Source organism: Mytilus galloprovincialis, chromosome 6 (assembly GCF_965363235.1).
Source record: "Mytilus galloprovincialis chromosome 6, xbMytGall1.hap1.1, whole genome shotgun sequence".
Classification (NCBI taxonomy): domain Eukaryota; kingdom Metazoa; phylum Mollusca; class Bivalvia; order Mytilida; family Mytilidae; genus Mytilus; species Mytilus galloprovincialis.
Window position 1 is genome coordinate 9,388,823 of NC_134843.1, and position 26,517 is coordinate 9,415,339.

The 26,517-nt window shown below is 30.8% G+C and overlaps 1 protein-coding gene across 4 annotated transcripts; it reads right to left on the reverse strand.

The window, feature by feature from the left end:
- Positions 1 to 2,581: 2,581 nt before the first annotated feature.
- On the reverse strand, positions 2,582 to 26,517 carry LOC143078881 (1,25-dihydroxyvitamin D(3) 24-hydroxylase, mitochondrial-like). 4 transcript variants are annotated; one of them, XM_076253905.1, is made up of 11 exons: positions 16,843 to 17,107; positions 12,246 to 12,500; positions 11,926 to 12,128; positions 10,398 to 10,626; positions 9,625 to 9,803; positions 8,577 to 8,766; positions 6,998 to 7,250; positions 6,443 to 6,609; positions 5,933 to 6,011; positions 5,049 to 5,273; positions 2,582 to 4,628 (listed from the first exon to the last, which is right to left on the reverse strand). In XM_076253905.1, exons 3-11 carry the CDS (start codon positions 12,125 to 12,127, stop codon positions 4,497 to 4,499), a joined length of 1,656 nt encoding a protein of 551 aa, XP_076110020.1. In that variant the 5' UTR covers position 12,128; positions 12,246 to 12,500; positions 16,843 to 17,107; the 3' UTR covers positions 2,582 to 4,496. The 4 variants fall into 4 exon arrangements, with proteins under 4 accessions (XP_076110020.1, XP_076110021.1, XP_076110018.1 ...); XM_076253906.1 differs by lacking the exons at positions 12,246 to 12,500; positions 16,843 to 17,107 and adding an exon at positions 26,372 to 26,517; XM_076253903.1 differs by lacking the exon at positions 12,246 to 12,500.

Here is a 26,517-nt window from a genome sequence, read left to right on the forward strand (position 1 = left end):
ATAATTCAGTTTGGTAAAAAAGCATATCGATCAAGTGAAATAACAAAATGCCGAACTCCGAGGAAAATTCAAAACCGATAGCCCGTAATCAAATGGCAAAATCAAAAGCTCAATCACATTAAACTGATGGATAACAACTGTCATATTCCTGACTTGATACAGGTTTTTTCTTCTGCACAAAAATGTGGGTTAAAACTGGTTTTATGGCTACCATAAACTTTCTCTTGTATCACAATCGCTTTAAATTCAATTATATTGAAAACGATGTGTGAACAAAACAAACAGACATAATGGGTAAGAATGTAAAAAAATAGGGGTACAGCAGTCAACATTATGTTATAATCTTACTCACTTTAAAAACAAACAAATAGGTAACAAAGAGGCATATATACAAAGATAAGATGTAGAGTGATCGATGACAATTGTTTTGATTACCAGACCATCAATTGTAAATGGAACATCATTCAGACATCACCTATATATACACTAACCTCAAGAATACTTGTTATTTATAGTCATGTAAAGCCTATTTTAAATATTGCATGCATTATTTAACTCTGTACAACAAACCTATATCTGTATATTATATATATTGTAACTGATGTATTCGAGTGCATTTCTGTTATATATATATAAAATAAAATTTTTACTTTAGAAGCTATTGAATATTTTATAAAAACTTTTTATATTATATATCATTTATCAGGTGAGGAGCTCCAGTAGCAATTCTCTGGAGTTATATTGATTTGTCTAAATATTTGTCCCAGTACCTATACACTCATGTATAAATAATAAAACGAGAAAAGTTTTTGCAATTTTTTCTTAATTAAACACAACAGGCTTTTAGGCAAGATATAAATCTAGATAAAGTTTGCGTAGACGTTTACGGACATATCCTTCATTATATAGAAGCCATTGTGTGGCCACTAATTATCCATTAAGCAATATGTATACATTCGACCTATAAAAGTAGTTTGCAAATTACTAGCATCTTATTATCTAAAGTAACCTAGAAATTAAGAATGACACCGTACCTTTGTCTACTATTCAACTGAATACCAGGAAACTTTGAACAAAACAAAAACAAAATCACACAACTCTTTTTGTGTCTTGTTGTCCAACTAATTGGTTTTCTATGTAGTGTTTTTGTAAGTGCATTCCCATAATGTGATACAACAATTTCAAAGCCATCAATTATATATTTGTCTGTCTTTTTCATTCCGTCTATGTTTCTTTATACATTTTGATTGACCTGTATTCTGTCATACTGATTTTCCTTTATTTTCCCATAAACGATTCCCTCCTCATTGATCTACGAACAGTCTCTAAGGCCGTGTTCACACCAAACGCCATGTACAGTAAACATGTTTACATTTAGTTTAATGTAATGTACACTGGTTTCACATTAAATGTGTTCACATCTATAAACCTTGTTTAATTACCTGTACATAAGATTTGTTCACACTAGTAAACTATATGTCATTTAAATGTTCATTACGTAGAACCGAATGCAAATTTTTCGGACAACTTTTCTAGCAGTTAGGGAACGACCATTTGACTTTAAAAAGGGAAAATATTCTGGTCATAGAGATGATAAAAAAGAAAATATTCTGAATTCAGAGTTTCCCCATACATTACAGTGTTAAATATTGACAAAAAGATATTTGATTGTTGGCATCGAAAAAAAAGCATAAAAACGTTCATGCAAAAGAAATTGTGACTCAGAAAAATAATATACACACCCCTTTTTGTCGAGCCTGCAACTTTTGTTGCAGAAAGCTCGACATAGGGATAGTGTTCCGGCGGTGGCGGCGGCGTTATGTAACTTCTTTAGAGCTTTATATTAAAGAAGGTGGAAGACCTGGATGCTTCATGCTTTGTATATGGATGCCTCATGTTACAAACTTTCCGTCAGTCACATGTCCAATGTCCTTGACCTCATTTTCATGGTTTAGTGACTACTTGAAAAAAAGTTAAGATTTTTTGTAATGTTAAATTCTCTCTTATAATTAATATGATAACTATATTTGGTATGTGCGTACCTTGCAAGATCCTCATGCCTGTCAGTTTTCACCTGACCTCGACCTCATTTCATGGATCAATGAACAAGGTTAAGTTTTGGTGGTCAAGTCCATATCTCAGATACTATAAGCAATAGATCTAGTATATTCGGTGTATGGAAGGACTGTAAGGTGTACATGTCCAACTGGCAGGTGTCATTTGACCTTGACCTCATTTTCATGGTTCAGTGATCAAAGTAAAGATTTTGAGTTTTGTTTTGGTTTTTTTTTCTTATACTGTATGCCATAGGTCTACTATATTTGTTGTATGCAATAGGTCAACTTTATTTGGTGTATGGAAATATTTTATGATCTATTTGTCATCGCGCAGGTTTTATTTGACCTTGACATTTGCACGGTTCATTGCTCAGTGTTAAGTTTTTTGTGTTTTGGTCTGTTTTTCTTAAAACTATAAGCAATAGGTCAACTATATTTGTTGTATGGAAGAATTGTTAGCTGTACATGCCTGCCTGGCATGGTTCATCTGACAAAGACAAATTTCATAATAAGAATAAAAACAGTTTAAACAACAAATTTTATTTGTAGTTTGCGATATTTTATGTATAAAAAAATAACAAATTTTTCTACATAAATAAATATATATATATCAGTATAAATCTTTAAACAGGTCACACCGGGTGTAGTAAATTATTTTGATTAACAAAGACATGTATGTACAACCGGATTTCTGATAAACATAGAAAAATAGACTAATTTTTTTAATTATTCTGAAAAATCTTACTTCTGAAGCTTTATACATGTATGTTGTTTCAAGATACAAATTAGTGCATGTTATATTTCTCATTTTCTTTTTCCTTCCACACTTAATTATTTATCACGTACAATTAGAATGAAAACAAAGTAAACTTAATTTTACATTCACTAGTTGAATTCAATTAATGGGTATTGCTTTTGAATATACAACAGCAATGTAATAAGACTGGTATATATACCTGACGGGATTTTCAAGTCTATTAAACAATATTAAACTATCTACATTTTCAAGTTTCATATTAATATTAGGTGATCAAATATAGAACATTGTGGATTTTTTTTAAAGTAGGTAAGGGTCTTCTTCTAAAAATGAAGAATTGTGCCCCTACATTTCACAATTCAAATAATCCAATAACAAATTATTTACATTTTCCCCACTCATTTACCACAAGGTAATAACAAAGTCCCATAAACCATCAGCTTGACCACAAGGTAATAACAAAGTCCCATAAACTATCAGCTTGACCACAAGGTAATAACAAAGACCCATAAACCATCAGCTTGACCAAAAGGTAATAACAAAACCCATAAATCATCAGCTTGACCACAAGGTAATTACAAAGTCCCATTAACCATCATCTTTACGAAATACGAAACTTGCAAGCTCTAGTTTATGACCGGGTCAGATTTCCAAAATAGTATATCAACAATCAACAACAACAATAAAAACAACAAGTAAATAACAATGGATATTATAACAAAACAACACAACAGCATTAGCATTCTAAAAACCTACATAAATAAAAATATCATTATATGCAACCGTGAAAGTATTTAAAGCAACCACTATCATATCATAAGCATTCAAATGGTTTTGTAGTAATTAAAATGTAATATTTACAAATGTGACTAAGCTAATCAATACAAACTTGAACCGATATATTTTAACAAAAGATATATTAGTATTAGTCCAAGATATAAATAATACAGCAATGAAAGTTCAATAGAAGGAAACTGTGTATATTCATTCATGTTAATACCATAACAATGTGTGTGTAAATTTATAGCTGCCAAATTCAAATGTTTCCTATTTAAGTACTAGTATATGTGTGATTTTATTTTTTCTCTAATTCAAAATGTACAATATCACATTCAGCAAAAATGAAAAAGTGTTTGAAAAGATATCAGGGCAATGCGAGAATATTTTGGTATACAAAAATTAGTAATCAAAGATGCAACTAAGAGGGAAATAATTTGGATGTTTTACAAAAGTTCATATCGATAATAATCAAAGATACAGAATATCTGTTCCCCTCCTCGCATGTTAAAAAGAAATATTCAAGTGTTAAAGAGCTAAACAAATAGCGACAATTAATAAAACATCTTTGAAAAAAAAAATCGAATATGAAGATGACACTAAATTGTTGTCAAGATCAACATAAAATATTAAAACGGGTGATCGATTCTTTTTGATAAGTATAATTTCAGGTTTTTCTTAATTTCTTCCCAAATACTGAGACTATTATTTTCAGTACTGTATAAAACACCACCTAATAATTCGTATGGTAATGTCTGAATATCTAATTTCCAGATACAAAAATTCAAAATAACATGAAAACTAACCATTCCTATGCCAAGTAAGTTATCAAAGTAGGCAGCTATGTCAATGCTAACGTAATACATACATTTTGGTATAAGCTACATGTGATATGTGGATAAGTCCTAACTAGAATAACTTGATTGTCTGGGTTTAAGGCACATATTCACCGGCTCTTTTGGTGTTGGAAACAGAAGCCGAGTTGTTTTAATTTCTTTTTCTCCATTCGGTAAAGAAACTTCAAAATTTTGTATAATCTACAAAGAAATAAAGAAATTATATTTAATACTTATGGTTAAAGATATTTATTTTATGATATAAATGAAAAAAATGTATACACATATTTTTTCCTTTATAGGCGATTTGATTTTCAACTTTATTCATAAAATTTTAGTTTCCTTATCCCCTGTATGGTATTCATATTGAAAGTACAATTGAGAGTTAACAACACAGCAAGAAATCCTTTGTTTACTATCGTAAATGAATTGGTTTTGTATTGGAAATTAGAAAATATTTTCAATTGTTTATAATTTATGTAATATTTGCAAAATATCATATTTTGAGACGATACGTCACCAGAACTTATATTCAATGACTTGCATCATCGACACATGAATAATTTACATCGTTGACGGAGTTGCTAGATTTACTGATTTGTCTTTTGAATGTAAACTTACTTTAGCCACAGAGAGCATCATGGTCGGTTTTGCCACCCTTACTCCTGCACAGCTTCTTACTCCAAATCCGAAAGGTTTCACAATTACATTTGGAAAGTTTTGGTATCCTTTATCAATAACATCGGTATTGCCATCTCTCGTCCATCTTTCCGGAATGAATTTTGTGGGTTGGGGGAAAAAACGTTCATCTAAACTCATCATTTTATGATTGATATTGATATTTGTCTACAAATATAAACATGGTTATTTTTACTTGAGTAAATCTTTTTATCAACCAATAGAATCATATTTTTATATTGCTAAAACTAAATCAGTGACATCAACAGCATAAAACAGACAAAAAGTCGGGATCATCATGAAATCTTTGTGTTTTATTACATACGATAAAAAAAAAAACAGCAACAGCAACAGCAAGAACAAACAAACAACAACCATTGTTTCTTTTCATAGATCTTTAACATTATTGTCAACTGAATGAATTAATCAAAAAATATAAGACTTTTTGGATGTTAATCCGCTATTCTTTTCCGATAGGTTATCTTCATAATATAACTTTGAGATATCTGGAAATTTGGTATATTTAAGTGTAATAATAAGCTGGACTTTTTTATCTGCTAAAATAACATAAAAAGTTTACAAGAAAGGAAACCGTTTATCTGGGTTTTTTCTACACTTGCTTATACCGTGTCACCAGCGTAATCCGACACTTGAGTATTTCAACATCCTGCTTTAACCGACACATTTTCATGTTCCCAAAATATGCCTATCCTTTCGGAGAAAAACCTGAGTATCCGACACCCTGCTTAATCCGACATTTTTTCTTATCCCCCCCCCCCCCTCGTCAGTGTGTCGGATTAGATAAGTTAGACAAGAATCATACTCACCCCTTTGGGTATTTTGTATCCAGCAATAGTAACGTCTGTCTCGGGTATCCTCAACGTGCCAGGAAAAGGAGCGGTTAGTCTGCAAGCAGTATATTTTATTACACATTTAATTACATTTGAGATTAAGATTTGGTAAAATTATTATTAAATTTCAGACAAGAAATATAGAAATCACGAAACCTATCCGAAGAGTCTCTTTATAATATTTAAGCATTAATACCAATTAGCACTTTAAACCACTACGAGAATTTAAATCAAACCAAAAAAATAAGATGATCACAATACACAAATTTGATTCTATAAAATTTGATGACAATAACTTGTACTATTTCCTATTGTTGCCGAAGGTCACTTATCTTTGTTTGATTTCATCATTGGGTTCTTCTTTCATTCTGCCTTATATATTTTCTTTTACAGAGCTTTTTTTTCTTGGTAGGTCGGGAAAATGCACTGATAACAAAAAGAGTTCTGTTCTTAGTAAACATGTATTTTTAATACATATTTTATTACCTCTGAGATTCCTTTATACAAGCCTGAAGATACGACATCTTTTGTAGAGCATCAATGCCTATCACTGATTGGTCACCAGCTACTTGAGTAATTTCTTCATAGAGAGTATCTTGTTTGTCAGGATTTAGGGCTAGATCACACAATACAAATGTAATTCCATTGCCTAGCTGAAATACAAATACAGAAAATAACAGTTTTGTTAATTCTAAACAGCATTTTTAAACAGGATAATTTGAATATGTTCTTAAGTAGGACGGAAATTCAAAAAGTAAAGCTCAAAGGTAATTAAAAACATGTTAATACTGTTATTTTGCTATGTGATATTGTATTGTTTGTCAATGTTAGGTGCATGTTAGTTAAATCATAAAAGCTTTCCAGTTCACCCATCAAGTTACAATGCTGTCTCTAAATTTCAATCAAAACTAAAGGGAAATAGTTCTGGAAACAAAATTCAGGGAAAAAAAGCGGTACCATGTAAAAATCGAGTACCTTTACTGCTCCAGTGTTAAAGTCACTTATCAGTGTGAAGTAGAATGAAGATTTTACAATACGTACTCCTTCAACCGCTCCAGTGTGAAGGTCACTTATCATTGTAAAGTAAAATAAAGATTTTACAATACTTACTCCTTCAACCGCTCCAGTGTGAAGGTCACTTATCAGTGTAACAATTTCTTCGGCAGACAGTTTTCCATCTGATAACATTGCATAAATCAAATTATATTCATCTTGTAAGTAGTCCATTAATGTGCCTTCATCTCTCATTGTATTAAGACGTAAGATTTGTTCTTCCATATTTTTCTTTAAGAATCTTCAAAAGAAAAAGAAAACAATGCACATATTTTACATGTGTCATATCATAGCTTGCTATGCGGTAGGATTTTTACTTATTGTTGAAGGGTGTACTATGATCTTTAATTGCTTATCCTCTTCGTTATTTAGTCTTTGGTGGAGAGTTACCTCATTGTTTATCATATACCATCTTTTTGTTTTTATAAAAGACTTGCCTTTTGTGTTATTTTATTAAAATGTTACAAATTCTTCTTCAAAATAATTCATTGTGAGTTTTGGAAAGGTGCTCTAACATTAACATCAGACTCGAAATTGTAACATCGTATGTATTCTTGCTGGATCGTTTATTAATTTGTTAAACTTTATACCGACTTATTTTCTTCTTATAGTTGATGCATTTCCCTCGGTTTTGGTTTGTGGCCCGGATTTGTTTTCACTCAATCGATTTGTGACTTTTGAACAGCGGTATTCTACTGTTGCCTTTATTATATCTTCATGTGATATCCAGTAAAATGTTTAGTTATAGTTAAAAGGTGGAACATAAAAAATAGTTTTGTTCTTGCATATTTTCAAAAGGAAAATTCAAATAAGATACTTTATATATTTGTGATTCAAGATGGATTTAAACTTTTAACCAAAAAAGGTAAACTACTGCTATACCGTATCTAAAATAAGGAATAAACACCAACTGAGTTGTAATTCTGTTTTAATATTGTTAATTTTCTAATCGTAACTTATTCTTAATACACAATATGGTAATAAAAATCAAATTCCAACATAAAAACATGTGAAACAGAGGCAAAAACATAACAAAGGGAAATTTTAACTCATAAGTCAAAAATAATCAACGCCATGGCAAAAACAAGAAAACGACAAACAGACGAACTAATGTACACAAAACACACTAATGAAAAAATACGAAAAATACAAAACAAACTAGAAGGGATCTCAGATGCTCATGAAGGATTGAATAGATTCAGCTTATAGATATAGGAATATGTGGTATTTGTGCCAATGAGATAACTCTCCATCCAAGTCACAATTTATAAAAGTAAACCATTGTAGGTCAAGGTGCGGTCTTCAAAACGGGGTCTAGGCTCAAACCAAACAGCAAGCTATAAAGAACTCCAAAAATTAATAGTATAAAACCATTTAAACTGGAAAAACAACAGTCTAATCTAAATAAAAAACAAGAACGAGAAACACTTACGAACCACATAAACAGACAACGTCAATTACTGAATATCAGATTCCTGACATAGGACAGGTGCAAACAATTGCAGCGGGGCCTATATGCATCATACAAAAGACACTTGTACTATAAGGAAATGTGATATAAACTTACTCTTGTAACTGTAAAAAGGTTTGCTCAAATTCTCTGTATGTTTTGGTTTTATAATATCGGTTAATATCAAATGGCATTAGAAATGCTGTTTGTAATGTCTTTAAAATTGTGTTCAATAAATTTAACATTTCATCCTGGGAACTGTCATTTAAACAGCCATATCTTTGGTTGAATGATGCTATACCAACGCCTACAAAATACAAAAAATCCGCGCTCATTATTGATATTCTTTTAATAGTATAAAAATCGAAAAACTCATATTGGTAATACAATGTATACCTACCTATTACCATAAATTCACAAGGTTTCGAAAAGAAGATCCAAAAAAAAAACCTTGAGACGACGGAAAGAAAATCTAGTTTGGCACATTGTAGCTTGAATGAAATTACAGAGTATATATGGTTTACACTAAAAACAAACATCAACTTTGAGACGATATCCAAAACGAAATGGGATTAACATACCATAAAATTGGCGTTTAAACCTTTGATCTCTGAAAGCACAGGAGATGAATATCCATGTATGTACTGCTATCTTAGATCGGTCTGTTCTTTTGTCATTTTGTTAGTTATACAGCCCTGGGATTTAGTTAATTGCTTTTCAACTGATTTATACACTCTTTTTTTAATTTTGTGCTGTTTCATCACTGTACTATATAGAGGGAGGGTAAAAAGCTTGTTTAACCTGTTATATTATTTTTGTCGATGTCCTAAGTCAGGATCATTTACTGTTGCATGGTCTTTTGTTCGTGGTGGTGTTCTCGTTTAATGGAAATCGTTTAAAATAAAGACTTTATTTTTCTATTTGAATTGTTTCACATTTGGTTTCATATTTGGTGCTAAAATATACAAAATAGTGAATAATGAGCAGAATTAATGAAGATTATAGAAAAAATGGCCTAAATAAAAATAAAGGAATAAAGAACCTGCCAACCAGACCTTCCTACAGGAAGTCTGTTCTCACAAAAAAAGACCTTTGCTGATTTCTGAGATTTAGAGTTGAATGATAATGCTTTATAACGCATGATTTAATCTGAAATAAAACTCACATTCATATGCGTATTTCGAAATTTCCCGAACTGCATCATTAATTTGGAGTTCTGTTTTCAGATTGTCTATGAAATCATTAGCAACTCTTTCAAGTAGTGGAGTGAAATTCGCCATTGCTTTCGGCTTTAATAGATGTTCGTTTGAAGGCATTCTAAGCTTAGCCCAATCTTTACCACTCCTGGAACAAAGTATTACAAATTTAATACTTACAACATCAAAGAATCAAACATATAAGTCTGATTATAGTAAAAGAATAAATAACACTTTATCAAATTTAAAAATAGAAAATATTGCAATCACGGGAGTAAATTCAAGAAGCTTATAAAGATGATGGTATATCTTTTACCTCAACAAAGAAGTATGCATCTCTTTATTGTTCAGAATCTTTATTCAATTAATAGAATATAAAACATATATGATATTTTATTTATCTTTATTAGTGTGTTGAAAATTTTGGAAAAGCTGTAGCCGTCATCTTCCATACTTTTAAAAAAAACTTCATGGATTTAGAAATATCCAAAAGGTTGCCTACTATAAGATTTTTGTAGGATTTTGCATACTTTCATACTTTGTACCAAACAAAACTATGGGCCTCTGTGGCCGAGTGATCTAAGTAGTTTATACTGTAATCACGGGCCAGTCGAGAAGGTTGTGAGTTTAAACCCCGCTCGTGATGGTACATTCGACTCCAATGTACTTTAAAGTGGCGTTAAAATACACAAAAAAAAAACAAAACAAAAAAAACCAAATCTAAACAAAACTTACATCTTACCTCATACTTAAGGAGCGTGGTATGTCATTATATTTATAGAAAGCTTCTATCATACCAGGGAAGTGTCGATGATTCTCCTTATACGGCAGCCGGAAGACCTGATCTGCAATATCTGGATGGCATACGTGTAGAACATGCCTGTTACCAGCTCGTACTTTGAAAATGTCGCCATATTTGTCGCGAAAAGATATCATAACCTCGATAAAATCATCCAATATTTCATATTTTGCTGTAAGAAAGTAACAAAAAATGAAATCACAAAAATATCAAACCTCCGAGGAAAATTCAAAACGGAAAGACCCTAATCGAACGACAAATCCAAAAACTAAAATACATCAAACGAATGGACAATACTGACGAACTGTCATATTCCTGACTTGGTACAGACATTTACAAAAAAAGTAAAATCACAAAAATATGAAACTCCGAGGAAAATTTAAAACGGAAAGTCCCTAATCAAAAGGCAAAATCAAAGGATAAAACACATCAAACGAATGGACAACAACTGTCATATTCCTGACTAGGTACAGGCATTTTATAGCTAACTATGCGGTATGGGCTTTGCTCATTGTTGAAGGCCGTACGGTGACCTATAGTTGTTAATTTCTGTGTCATTTTGGTCTCTTGTGGACAGTTGTCTCATTGGCAATCATACCACATCTTCTTTTTATATTTAATCCACCATTTTCTGCTAAAGAAAATGCCTGTACCAAGCCAGGAATCATACGATACAGTTACAGGGGAGGTAATGACGTTGCTAACGTAAATTGTTATTTTCGCGACGTCAAACTGACTTAAAAAAGGTTCAGTTTTCGACTGATTTTTATCATTCAAACTTATTTAACTTGAAAACAAGTTCATGGACCCCTATTTTTTAAAATGCCATTCGGTTTGATAACGTTAGAAGATTATGTGTGCCAATTTTCATGAAAACGTAAATAGTGCAATTTTTTAAAATTTGAAAAATATACATCAAAAAAATTATGTTTTTTCTACATTGATGAACATTTGATAAATATGAGTTATTTGAAAAATAAAAATGCAAAAATTTAAAGGACATTTTTATAAAACAGAATTTACAGATAATTTAACAAAAAAACAGTTTGCGTTTATCTTTTAAAACAAAAAAGTTAATGTATTTCTGTCCAAAGGAAAAATACGTCCGCAAATCCGAATATTTGGCAAATATATAAGATTTCGACCTCATTTTACTCAAAAAAGTAGCACATGAAGGTATATTTTTTATTACATATTTGATTTTATCAGGTAAAAAATAGCCTATATGCAAATTTTCATCAAAATTTAAATATGGGATCAAAACTGTATCGTATGCCCTTAATGTGTTTGAGCTTTTGATTGTGCAATTTGATTAGGGACTTTCCGTTTTGAATTTTCCTCGGAGTTAAGTATTTTTATGATTCTACTTTTTATCCTCTTTAAATAAAGAATTATTATCATTAGTATTATTATCTGCAAGATGAAAAAAAAAAATAAAATAAAAATCTTGCTAGTACAATTTTAAACTTACTAAATGGTTTGAAATTCAAAGCCATTCCCAAATATGGTATATCATGTAAGCCAGTTGGCCCTGGAAGTTCACTGAAAGTTTTAACATTGCCGCCATCCGTTTGTGGGAAAGCCGCAGTGGTTGAAGCAATTGTAGATGTCCTTCTTAATGATGACCGGAAGTGAGATTGTAAGGGTGTGATTATCTTCTTCACAGATTTCATACTACAATACAATGATATCAACAAATAGAAAATACGTGCACAATAATGTCAACAAATAAAAAATACGTGTAGCTAGAATCAGAAAAAAAAAATCATAAAAAATATAGCATAAGTTTACCTGGTGTCAAAATAATATTTTTTTATGTTTTGATAGTTGAAACTTTGTCACGAGATCCTGGTTTCTTGAAGTATTCTAAGACGGGTGTGGAGCAGGATCTGCTTACCTTTCCGAAGCACCTTAGATTACCTCCGGTGGGGTTCGTGTTACTTAGTCTTTAGTTTCCTATGTTGTGTCTTGTGGCGTAGTCCGTTTATTTTCAATCTATTAGTTTGGGTGTCCTCTGGTATCGTTCGCCCTCTTCTAAGACATATTCTAAAAAAAGTCACGTGACAAATTTTAGGGCTATCATATGAACATCCTAGGATACGTCTTAGACTGTAAATCAAATATGTCTCAGGAAATCATTAGGAAATCCTACTGTATTAACATCCATTTAAAGGCATTCTTTCTTTCTACAGTGAAGAAAAAAAATCTAATTTTGTTTGATTATAACACGATGGTTATTATACAAAGAATGATTATAATTCGTGTGATGATTCAAACGATAATAAAATTATAATAAAAAGTAGAGAAAATAAATACATTAACGTTATTTACGATCAATTTGTTGTTAAAATGAAGTTTTTGTGCTTTAGTATAAGTCATATGATATAATATGTGAATTATTTTGTTAAGGTTTTAAAATACAATTGAGGGATCTTTGCATATCACCTTACCATTTTAGTACAAAAAGGTCACATAGTCATTGGGTAAATTTATGGTTAAAAAGATTTCGATTTTGTCTGAATTTTGAAAATTTGTGTTACTCTTTTTGCACGTCGTACATATGGATATATGCAGAATAATAAATTCTTCTATGTGCTCCTTGCATGACCCATGAATCAAATAACTTGTTCAAAATTTGAACCTTTATTAAAAGAATTTATTTACGACATTATACTATAAATAATGATTTTTTTTTACAACCACTGGGTTGATGCCACTGCCGGCAGAATTTTGGGTACTCTATTCTCTTCAATTTCGTTTTTTATTTAGCCATTATTTTTCACTTATTTGATTCGAGCGTCACTGACTGTTCTTTTCGTAAATAATGAACATTTCAGAAAGTACCGCTGACTGTATCAAAATTCTTATTTTCAATACAACGTGTGAGTCAAATAATACATTTAAAGCTAAGGGAAGCAACTAGATGTGTTATCGATGCAATTTCAGAAGAAAAACATTTCATACCATCACGAGACCATTTTAGACATGTATTTTGATGTCTTTTGACATTAATTTTAGGATCATTTGTGACTTCAGACATTGAAAAATCCACACACAGGACTAGGTGCATATGTACTATAAGTATATACGAACTTAGAAATGCCCTGAAATAGATTTTGGATATATTTTAGTAACGAATGATAGATATAAAATTAGAAGATGTGGTTAACAACAACAGGTCCACATACTGCCTTTAACAATAAGCAAAACCCATACAGCAAAGTACGCTATAAAAGGTCCCGAAATTACAAATGTATTTAACAATTCAAACGAAGAAACTAAAGGCTTGAATTATGTAAACAAAACAATAAATTCCTCTGCCCAACAAATGGCGAATTAAACTGAGTAACTGAAATAGAGAGCGTGTTTAATTCAATATCTTCTGTCGTGATAAAACAAAAATTAATCTCAAAAACAAAAAGCAAAAAATTCTGAAACACAAAATGCATTGACTTAAATATGCATTGGTGCTCCCAGCAGGGTTAAAACTTTTCCACTTGTAAATGCTAGTATGTTCTCAATATAAATTACGTGTAGGGTGTACATGTACTTGTACGACTGAATTTATTAAAATTTTAAAGATAAACATGTTATGAACATTTATTTAACAAAAGATACCCTAAAAAGAGCTGAAATAGAGCATGCAAAAATGAATTAAGTTGCATATACAATAATGCACCTATACCGCGCCATACATTTTTTAACCTTGGTAGGTTTTAAACATTTCTTTTGTAATCGTAAAAACTGCGACAAAAGGCCTCGAATACGATATTATCTTTACTTATATTGAAATTATCCTACTATACAACAGTTTTCAGAACATAGACATATATGTTTTGATTTTATTTTTTTATACCCGACCTTTGTATTTTTCCTATCATTATTATCAATATATAAATCATTTTTATGACTATTTGAATAGAGCAAATAAATTGAATTTTTAACCTCAATGTATAAAAAAGTGAGGTGCCAGTTTTTATACATTTACATACAACATAAAAATAATGCTATACTAAGTAAGTCTTTCATATGAAAGCTTTGAATAACAGCCAGCTATATAAAATACTAGTGAGTACCATACAGTCGCCATAAGATAATCTTTAAGTCTGTCGTAGAAAAAGTTTTAGGACATGTCTTGGGATACTTTCTAAATCAAAGAGAATCGTTAAACTATCATGTTTATATAAAAAAAAATATTTCAAGTTTACATGACTTTCGAGGTGTCCAGATTACATATTCATACGGCGTCTTTAAGTCTTTCCATTCGACCATTGTTAAAATATATACTACAGGTCCTGCGACAGGATTCTGATAATTATAAACAAATTAAGAAAATTATTTTGTGATATTATTTTTCTGCATGTTAGAGATGTATATGTGTATATGTTTCTGGTTTTATTTAGAGATAGGAGACATATTTATAAAGACATAGTACATATATTGTATATCATAATAGTTTATTTCAATATAATTTAATTTTGGATGTAACGCGACTTCTGATTGGCTGACGTTATTTTGTTATGAGCCCATAGACATAATTTAGTCATGTGACCGTGACGTCATCAATGTTTTTTCATGGTTTTCTACGATTTAAAATGGAAGTTAGAATTAAATTATAAGAAATGACTGTAATATTATTTCTGTCTATTCGAAATAACATAAAAAATGTGGTGCACACTCTTAAATGATCTTAAATAACCCGCTACGCGCGTTATTCAGTGTGCACCAAATTTTTTATGTTATTTCTTCATAGACAGAAAAAATATTACAGTCATTCCTTAATTGAAAAGACAATTAAAACAATTTATCTTGTTACAATGATTGAATAGTGTTTGATTTATGTCGCATCAGCACAATGGGGCTATATCGCGGCGACCTTATTGTAACGTGATTGCTGTAAAGATAAGAAGATATGGTATGATTGCCAATGAGACAACCAAATGACGCAGAAATCAAGGTCAACGTACCTTCAACAGTGAGAAAAAGTTATTTGAAATAATAAATAAATGATAGTTATCAATAAAAACTAGAAACTGATAACAAGGTTATTTTTAAAGCAAAGAAATGTAAGCCGCACAATATTTTTCACAAGAAAATTATAAAAAAAACATAGTCAAAATATGAATGAAACAAAAATGAATAAACTTTACACTAGAATAGGAGGTGTCTTTATACAGTGATCTAAAATGCTAAAATATATGTTTTTATGAGTTCAATGTTTGCTGTTGGTAGATAACTAATAGCTGAATTACATTAAATGTCACTGAATATCACTTACTATTACAAATCAAAAACAGGTGGAATATTTTTACCAAAGTTCTCTCATTTTCCTTGTTTTGTAAAGATTAATTTAAAATTAATTTTTCTCTTTGTGTCTAGACATATAAAACAATAAGGTTATCTGGTCTTATAAAATATCCTGGAAAATCAATGTATCCGTCACTTTATACCAGGTTTTAAAAGGAGACAATAATATAATATAATATGATATATATTAATTTGAACATTTAATTTTGATAACACTGTCTTTCTGTTTTAGTATTATACAAAACAATCACCATCTCAGTAGATATTCATGCCTTTAATTGTAGAGTAAATACTAAATTGTATTTAAGAATTTTATATTCTTCCTTTAAAACAAGTCTAAATCTATTGAAAGTACAAACAAACAAAATGCCTTGTAAGGTTTTTTGTTGTTTAAAGCTCATAATAGACTGAAAGCACTTGAGCAGAACTTATAACGATTATATAATACGTCCAATAAATTTTAACAATTCATTTGAAATACAAGTTGCATTAAAATCCTTCTTTGGTTCAAAATTCAAATTCAAAATTTAAATACTATTAAAAGAATACATGAAATTGGGAAATGCATATTACACCTTAGAAAATAGTGCAAATAAGTCAGGGTGATTTTCCGATTAGGGGTAGCTAACGGGTGTACACAAAACAATCGCCTGTTATTGCCTTTTTATTACTGTAGTGTTTTATTTGCAACTTTTTTTCATCCTTATACAAATTATGAAGAGATACATTTTGGTTATATGATAAAACACATTTGTCAAACCATTATGAAAAATTAATGATATGATTTGATTTTTTCTTTCTTGAAATAAACCTCAACTTCAATTTTTTTTTTTATCAAATTGCTGATTTATTTAAATATTGGAAACATTAAAGAAAAACATATTGATAGTTTAATCGTTGAGCTAACAATTAACTATATATAATAAAAAGCACTGTACCTATCATAAGAGTACTTAAAACAATAAACTGATCAGTAAAACAAAACTCTCGACTTTTTCAGTAGCAATTTATCATCTTACATCAATTTCTAAATTTAAAAAATATTAAATTAAAACAATTTTTATATTTACTAACACTGTACCTGACAAGAGAAAATTAATAATATTCCTTTTCTTGTGAATAAATTTTGGAAAATAAAATATTATATAGTTAATCACTACATGTCGCTGTGAAGTCTGTTTCTGTCATACAAAATTAAAGAGCGTTTTCCTAAGATCTTCCAGTAACACAGCTGATCACAAAATAAGCGTATTTATATCCAATATTTAACAAATCATATATTTGTCTAAAAAAAGAGAAACAACTTCATGCATCTAGAACTTGTAGACTGTTTGTTTACAAATAATAAACGCTTTTTATACTTAAGTTACGAAATTGGATAATAAAATACCTCCCATTAATTGACAGGTATATTCAAATTTATCTTTAAAATCAGACTTAACCATCGGCGTGGAAAATGTCATTTACCGGGACATGACCCAGCAGGGTGAACGACCTAAAATTAGCAGAAATCGATGCATAACTTATTCTTTACTGATCAAGGGTTTCAAATCAAATATTCAATACAACACAACTGTAAAATTGAGTTGTATTGAATAAAATACAACAGGCCTAATCTAAAAATACAACGTGACCTACTAATAAATATATTAAAGTTTGTAGAAGGCTGTTGCTTAGTTTAACATTGAGATATCGGATATTGTAATATGATCTTTATTGCAAGACAAACTAATGGTGCATCAGTTTGAAGGACGATAACAGATAAAGTATCAATGTAGAAATAGGGAGGGATGTGGTAAGTCCAAATAATTATGACGTCAGGCAAGGCTATTTTAATTGGCCGTCTCAGAATCTAAAGGACTATGGGTAATTGCATTGGCCGTACCCCAAAATGAAAATAACGTTACGTCATTGGTTGAATTTCCATTGTTTATGACATTTATAACCAATCACGACGTTTTGGTGTACACTTTTGAAAATATTACCCATGATTCCCTAGATTCTGAAACGGCGAATTAGGAAGGCGTGCCAGAAAAAAAAATTAAAATAGCCTTGCCAGACGTCACGATTATTTGGACTAGGATGTGGTATGATTGTGAATGAGACAACTGATCACCGAGACTAAAATACTAGAGTATGTCAACAACAACAAGACACACGACCTTCATATCGTATGAGCAAATCCCTTACTGTACAGTAGGCTACAAAAGGTCCTTATTGCAAACTTGAGTAGTGTTAATTTGTCATACTTGTTTGTACCTTTGCATCGTATGAGCAAAACCCTTACTGTACAGTAGGCTACAAAAGGTCCTTATTGAAAACTTGAATAGTGTTAATTTGTCATACTTGTTTGTACCTTTGCATCGTATGAGCAAAACCCTTACTGTACAGTAGGCTACAAAAGGTCCTTATTGCAAACTTGAGTAGTGTTAATTTGTCATACTTGTTTGTACCTTTGCATCGTATGAGCAAAACCCTTACTGTACAGTAGGCTACAAAAGGTCCTTATTGCAAACTTGAGTAGTGTTAATTTGTCATACTTGTTTATACCTTTGCATCGTATGAGCAAATCCCTTACTGTACAGTAGGCTACAAAAGGTCCTTATTGCAAACTTGATTAGTGTTAATTTGTCATACTTGTTTGTACCTTTGCATCGTATGAGCAAAACCCTTACTTTACAATAGGCTACAAAAAGTCCTTATTGAAAACTTGAGTAGTGTTAATTTGTCATACTTGTTTATACCTTTGCATCGTATGAGCAAAACCCTTACTTTACAGTAGGCTACAAAAGGTCCTTATTGCAAACTTGAGTAGTGTTAATTTGTCATACTTGTTTATACCTTTGCATCGTATGAGCAAAACCCTTACTTTACAGTAGGCTACAAAAGGTCCTTATTGAAAACTTGAGTAGTGTTAATTTGTCATACTTGTTTGAACCTTTGCATCGTATGAGCAAAACCCTTACTGTACAGTAGGCTACAAAAGGTCCTTATTGCAAACTTGAGTAGTGTTAATTTGTCATACTTGTTTGTACCTTTGCATCGTATGAGCAAAACCCTTACTGTACAGTAGGCTACAAAAGGTCCTTATTGCAAACTTGAGTAGTGTTAATTTGTCATACTTGTTTATACCTTTGCATCGTATGAGCAAATCCCTTACTGTACAGTAGGCTACAAAAGGTCCTTATTGCAAACCTGAGTAGTGTTAATTTGTCATACTTGTTTGTACCTTTGCATCGTATGCGCAAAACCCTTACTTTACAATAGGCTACAATAGGTCCTTATTGCAAACTTGAGTAGTGTTAATTTTTCATACTTGTTTATACCTTTGCATCGTATGAGCAAAACCCTTACTTTACAGTAGGCTACAAAAGGTCCTTATTGCAAACTTGAGTAGTGTTAAATGTTTCGTGTTTAATACTACAACAAAACATGTTGGAAAACTTTCTAGAGGTTTGCAATTTATTTGTAAATGCTTTCTTAACTTTAAATTAAGTTTACTTTAAATTGATGTAATGAATTGAAAACAACAGCAAGTTTCTTTTATCGGGCATGCTTAGAACCCTGATGTTTTTTTTTAGAGATCTATATAAATATGGAAGGAGCTGTTTCATATGTTCATGTCGAAAGTGGCCAGTATGCCCTTTTCCTTATGAAATTGCCACTTTTTTTTGTGTAAAAAAAATATGAATAAAAAATGAATACAAGTGATAATGCCAAATGCCGATATATTAACTAATACTTTAAGCATAGTATATTTATAGCATTTTATACACACATATCGCCACTATATTTTCACAATTTCATTTTCCATCATACATACATCTAGTACACTATCCAATTGAAACCTAGATGAGGATACCTCTAAGTACAAATGTAGTAATTAGTAAAGAGAGAGTAGATGCTCCGTATTTACATGTGGTAAGATATAACTTATAGTCTAGTTAAAATAATTTCAAATTTATTATAATCACAATCTCTATATTATACTTCGTGGGGCAGTGAAAAAAACACAACAAGCATACGAATAGTCCAAATAAATTTAATGGACAATTTGATTGAGGAAGATATTCTAAATCGATATTAGTCTTGATTATCTGATTAAATTATCTAATAAAAATGATAACAAGATAGAGATGTTGTATTTATAATTATAATTACGAAATATTGCGCGTTAATTTTACACTATGAACTTACTTTTTTTTGTGAATGAAGCGTCCAACATTCCTAGCGTGTTTTTGACAGGTCAGTTAAACAGAATGACCAGGTTAATTCAATATATACATGTTATATATAGTTCTAAAAGTCCACTGGTCACTGAACTTTTTAAATGACCATGACCAAGTTGTAGGCGTTTAAAAGTCACCATAAAATTAAGGAAAATTCAATGTTCATTAAGCTACAAGGGAGGTAAAGGTGTCCAGTCTTGTTTGTTTCGTAACACCGTATACAGCTAAAAAACATCGTTCTAAAATAAAACTGGTACTTTGCCACTGAGGTACAAATTTAGTTAATCTTCAATTTGGAGCAAGTTATTTGTTGAAGTTTTTCTATTCATTCTCTTAAAATACGAACACACACACACACAAACCAACTCGTTAACAATGATTTATGCTTGGTGGGAACGACCGTTTGATAACTTGGGGAGTGACAATTAGCATTTTGTCAAACACCTCCGGGTGCGGAATTTTCTCGCTGTGTCGAAGTCCATTGGTGGCATTGTGCTGTTTTTTGCTCTTTAGTCCGGTTGTTGTCTGTTTAACACATTTCCCATTTCCATTATCATTTTTACTTATTTTACAGAGTAAAATTGACCATACTTGCACAATAAATTAAACTGTTAATGATTCGGGATCATTATTTTCAAGTTGGTTCTGAGTAGATTATTATAAGGATTTATTTTTATACTGCAATTGGCTATTTTATGGTATCCTGGCTCAGTTACAAAATTAACGGTTACATACAAAATTACTGTTTTAAATTCGTTGTTCATTTTGGCGCCTAGACGTAGAATTGTTTTATACTCGGTTTTATACTGTAAATAATGCTATTATAAATATGTTTTATAACAGATGCATTCTTTATATAATGTTTTATAGTCTATATGTACAGAATGGTTCTCTTTTAATTCTATATCTATATATTTTTACACTGAATGTAATATTGTATATATTATTAAGGGATGAGACTTCAATAAAACATTGAATTTAATTTGATGGCCTTCTTCAAAGTCCGCGTCAAAGCAACCTCTGTTTTTGTTAAATCACAGGTTAAAATCAACTAACATAAAATTTCCGTTCGCTCTACGAGACATTCCCAATTGTTCAACCCCTTTGTACTGTCAATGCAATATTTGAAATGAAATAAAATGAAATACAATAGTGTTCGTGTCCTTGGTCATGTTGACGTACACTAAAACAGTCATAACATATACAGCCTTTTGTTTGTATAATAAATATCTTAGTTGCAACACGGAACTCGGTCAGTTACCTATCATGACCTATTTGCAAAATCAATGATTATAAATAGTTGACCGTTGTTTGCAATGTCATAGGGTTGAATTTCATCTAAATATAGCAATATGTACTGTCCTTGGTTATGACCACGAGGACGATATTTATTTACTTTGAATTAGAGTTTTCGACCTTGTTCTTGAACAAAAACAGATGTATATAGGTGTACACCGACGAGGAAGTAAAAAAAAATAAAAAAAACGGGCGAAAGATACAATATACCTAATTTGTCCAGGATTCTTTTGTCTAGTGTCGAAATGACAAACATTTTAATCAGTGCTAAAAGGTTTTAAATGTCAAATGCACACCATAAATAAAGGTTTTTATTTACATCAATAATGACTTTGATAGATAAGCCAAAAAGTCTTAAAACAACTTTGAAAAAGTAAGTTAAATTATGTGTATTTTAAAAAAACGTTATTTTAATTAAAAGAAAAACATGAATGTCGGTTCCAGAGACCAAACTTTCACTAATCGACTTCAAGCAACTAAGGTAACGACCATATGACTTCAAGGGGATTTTTTTCCCCTGCAATGGGATTTTGTTTTCGTACAACGCAAGTTTGAAACTTTTTAAACACTCAATCAGATATTGTTTGCTTCTCTCTGATCTAAAATATACGTTTCTTAATTTGGGAATTAGGATAATAAAAATAATAAACCAATCCAACCACACTACACCAATCTCTGTTGGCAAAGATATATAAAAACATCTGGTATTTTTGAACTTAAACAAAAGAAAAAGGAAAAACATAAATTAAGTGATGCCAAAATATTTCCTTTTTTTTTAACATCAAAAGCGCATATCAAAAACCAGCAGCCTGTTATTTTAGTTGCTGTCATTTGTTTTTTTCTCTGCCCTGTCTTTTTATTTTTCACTCTATTCGTTCGGTCCTGCCTTTTTATTTTTTTACATAATTTGTCTTGCCTTCTTATTTTTTTTTACATAATATGTCCTGCCTTTTTATTTTGGCAAGTTGATCATTCTGCCTTTTTTTCAAAACCCCTGTCCTGCCTTTTTAATTTTTTTTTATCTTTATCTGAGACAAGTGCCTGTGATGGTGACAGAGTTTTTTACTTTTTATGTCATTTTGTTTCTGATGGGGAGTTGTTTCATTAGCAATCATGCCACATCTTCTTATTATTAAATATACATTATACTTTAAATCAATCATAAGTCAATTTAGCCTTCATGACTGCATTAAGATGCTAGGACGATTATCCAGGTATACAGTTAATTTGAAGGCCGTGCGGTGACCTATAGTTGTTAACTTCTGTGTCATTTTGGTCTCTTGTGGACAGTTGTCTCATTGGCAATCATACCACATCTTCATTTTTATAGCTGTTCAATACAATTTCTTCGGAAAGTGCATGTACCAAGTCCGGAATATGACAGTTGGTTTCTAGTTGTTCTAATGTCAAGCGTTTGATTTTGTCTCTTTTTATGGACTTCCCATATTTTTTTATTTTTATTTGATTAAGACCGTTTTGTTATATTTCATATCTTTATATCCTTAGATAATGGTTTGCAAAAATTCTATAGTTTCTTTTAATAAACTCGAACGGGTTCAATCCACCATGTTCTACAGTTGATAATGCCTGTACCAAGTCCGGAATATGACAGTTGTTGTCCATTCGTTTTTGATGTGGTTGTCATTTGATATTGCAATGTGATTAGGGACTTTCCGATTGAATTTTCCTCGGAATTAGTATTTTTATGATTTTACTTTTTGATAGCAGATCGTAAATCATACCTGTCACATCAAAGATCAAATCTGATTAAATAAGTACGTTAAATCTACAAAGGGAAAACAAAATATTTATGAAAATAACCCCCACCTTTTAACTCACCTGGCCCAAAGGGACAAATGAGCTTTTCTCATCAGTTGGCATCCGCCGTCCCCCGTCGTTGTCCGTCGTTTCAAAAGCTTTTACAAAGTTCTTTTCCTCTGACTCTACTGGACTAAATGTTACCAGACTTGGCCACAATCATCATTGGGATATCAATATTGCTCAAATAGTTATTAGTCACTCTTCATACGAGTGATTTCCCAAAATTGTTTTACCTTTTTTTCTGTTATGAGCAAAAATTAAAATAAGATAGGGAGAATCCCAACAGATCAGCATTACAAGGTCAACAAATGTTCGAGAGAGTCCATTGTTGAATGTTGAATATTCACATTGACCTAGGTGAGAGACACAGGCTCTTTAGAGCCTCTAGTTTTTCGATATGACACAGGCTTTTAAGAGCATCTAGTTTTTTTTTCTATTAGAATTAAATTGCAATCATAAAGGTATTGGGGACTTGTATTTACTAACTGGACACGTCATGTCCTTGCATTCAAAGTAATTTAATCCTATAACCAGACAATAACTGTAAGAACTGCAGATGAAGAATCAGCTGCTGTCTGTCTACAAAATTTTCTACCTAGTGTTGAAGCAAATATGGTTAGCATGGAGCCTTAAGCCTCTCATGATTAATCTTCTTGAAAGTATTGAAAATCGCTTGGTTGATGATTAATTTTAATTCTTTCATTCATTTTATCAAAGTATGTAGTTTTATTGTTATCATTTGTACGACAAATATGCACACTGACACTCTTCTCTCAAAAAACAACTTTTGTTGTACCTTTTGACTCCAATTACATTACAAAGCATTACTTATTTTTGTAAAAAAAAAAGACACGTAAGCGAACTAAGTACGATACGGTTAACATTTAAAAGGCATATAAATAGTAGGTCAATGAACTTTACAGAAAAAAATGAACACAAAATAGCAATAATCGTCATCACCAACAGCAACAACATAAACAAAAGTTCAAAGAATCTTTAAATATCTCCCAAAAATGGCTCATCAAAAAAATCTACAAAAACCTTGCCATTTGGCATACGAAACATATAATATCTTAATTATTAGTGTTTTAATACATATATTTACAACCAGTCAATATAAACAGCATGATATAAAAAATACAAGACCCGTTCATGAAGCTAATCAAAGTTTAATTGATAGAATGGATTACAATAATCATTTTAAAACTCTTTTAAGATGTTTTACAAGTGATAAAACCAGGTTCAACCTACCATTGTCTACATAAGAAAATGCCTTAACCATGTCAGGAATATGACATTTGATCCATTCGTTTGATGTGTTTGAGCTTTTGGTTTTGCCATTTGATTAGGGACTTTTCTTTTTGAATTTTCCTCGGAGTTCAGTATTTTTGTGATTTTACTTTTTAAACTACAATGTATGTGTGGTCTAATAAGGTTTTACATATTTTGTTTTTTTATGGCTAAGTTAAGTGGCAATCTGATATTTTTTTAACAACAAGCAAGACGAACATCTAATAGTATTGGTGCTTTGAGAATTGGATGGTTTTTGCATAGTATTTTATGGCTTTTTGTCTGGTGGTGCATTCATACCCTTATACTTTGATTTCCGAAAAAAAAATAGCAGTTCATAAAGTGACTTGAACTGCGCAATTCAGACGTTAAACTTAAATGCAGAATAATACTCATTCCACTAAATATGTTTTATATAAATCTTTAAGGGATTTAATGTGTAAAACATTTTGTACTTGGCTTTGACGCAAAAAGGTCCAAATTGCTGTAAACACATATGCATGAAAAAGGTGTTAGCTGATTCCAATTGCCCAAATATGAGGACTCAACTAAAGGTTGCTTACTCTACCGAGGTGTCTGGGGTCACTCAATGACTTGTGATTGAGGAAGTTTTCACTACTATGTCACGTGTGTTTTGCAAATGAGGCAGTTTTCACTAGGTAGTACCATGTTAGTTTTGTGATGGTGAAACTGTCATCGGCACACAATGTATTACTATATCTTGTTGATATTATACAGCTGTTATCGTTTTTTTTGTGAATTTTAAAACATTTTTTTTTGTCATTTATGTCTGAACTAATTTCTTAGTACTTAAATGTTAGTAATCTTGTTTTTTTTTTATTTTTATTTTTGATTTGAACATAGCATACTTCATCATCGTATATTTTTGTTAAAAAAAAACAATCGTAGTAAAATTGTCTTATTCTTTAATTCGGTTTATAGGTGTGGGCTTGACCAAGTTGATGAATGCCGCTGCAAGTATAAATTTTCATGTCCGAAGCAAGTCAATATTAAATATATTTTCTTGCCTTATATTAAAATATATTTCGAGAAAAAAAATCAGTGGTGAATATGCACTTATTATAAAGAGATCAACATTTGACAATACTTAAAAAAAAAATAAAAAATAATCAAATTCAATTTATACAAAATGCTATATCGAATATCCAATTTGTTGCGAGTTTTGTATTGATTTCAAAATTTAAAACAATAAATAATATTGGTACACTTTTTAAGTTTATTTTTCTCAAGCAAATATTTATTAAATTTATGACATTTCAGGGGTTTGTGCCCTTATTTGACTACAATCCAAAAATTATCAGATATATCATGATTTTTGTTTTAAATTTAAGGGTATTGCTTTATTGCAACATTTGAAAATAAATGCAGAAATAACAAAAAAAAAATGATGTTTTTTCTTGTCTTCGATTAAAAAAAATTAAGAAGAATACTAGTAGTCATTTGAACCTACTATTCAAAAAATGAAAATATCCTACGATTGATTATTTTTGTTCGTCCTACTGAAATGCGCAGTACTTACAATCAATAATACCAGTAACCTTTTTGTGAAAAAAATGTTGTAGCTCCTTCCAAAAGATTTGTTTTCGACAAGAACAATTTGTAAAATATTAGTTCTGAAATTACTATCGATAATCATTCCTATTCAGATTTTTTATGAAATCGATCGCTGATCGGCTGCAAAAACAGAAGTTGAACTTTTCACTATCGTAAAATTTTGACAAATTAAGTCGCATGACGGTTGATGATTCCACAGCAGGACACTCTTTCTCTTGTTTCGTTTTGGAAATCATGCGATTACCTTAATTTTTCAAAAACCTTGATTTGTAAAAACAAATCTCGAGAACTATAAGCACAATTATTTGTATTCTTTGTCACAGTGACACATATGTTTTATGGTATAACAATACAGTCTTATTTATTATAAAGTGAGTTTATAGAAAGAATTTTACTTACGTTCTTTAAGTGTCCTTTATAGTTTCCATTGGGCATGTGTTCATTCGTACATAGAAACAAATATAAAATCAAACATTGGGAAAATCATACGACAAAGATAAAGCCTTTTCTACCTGTCGATATACCTATACACAAAGTTGGTTTTA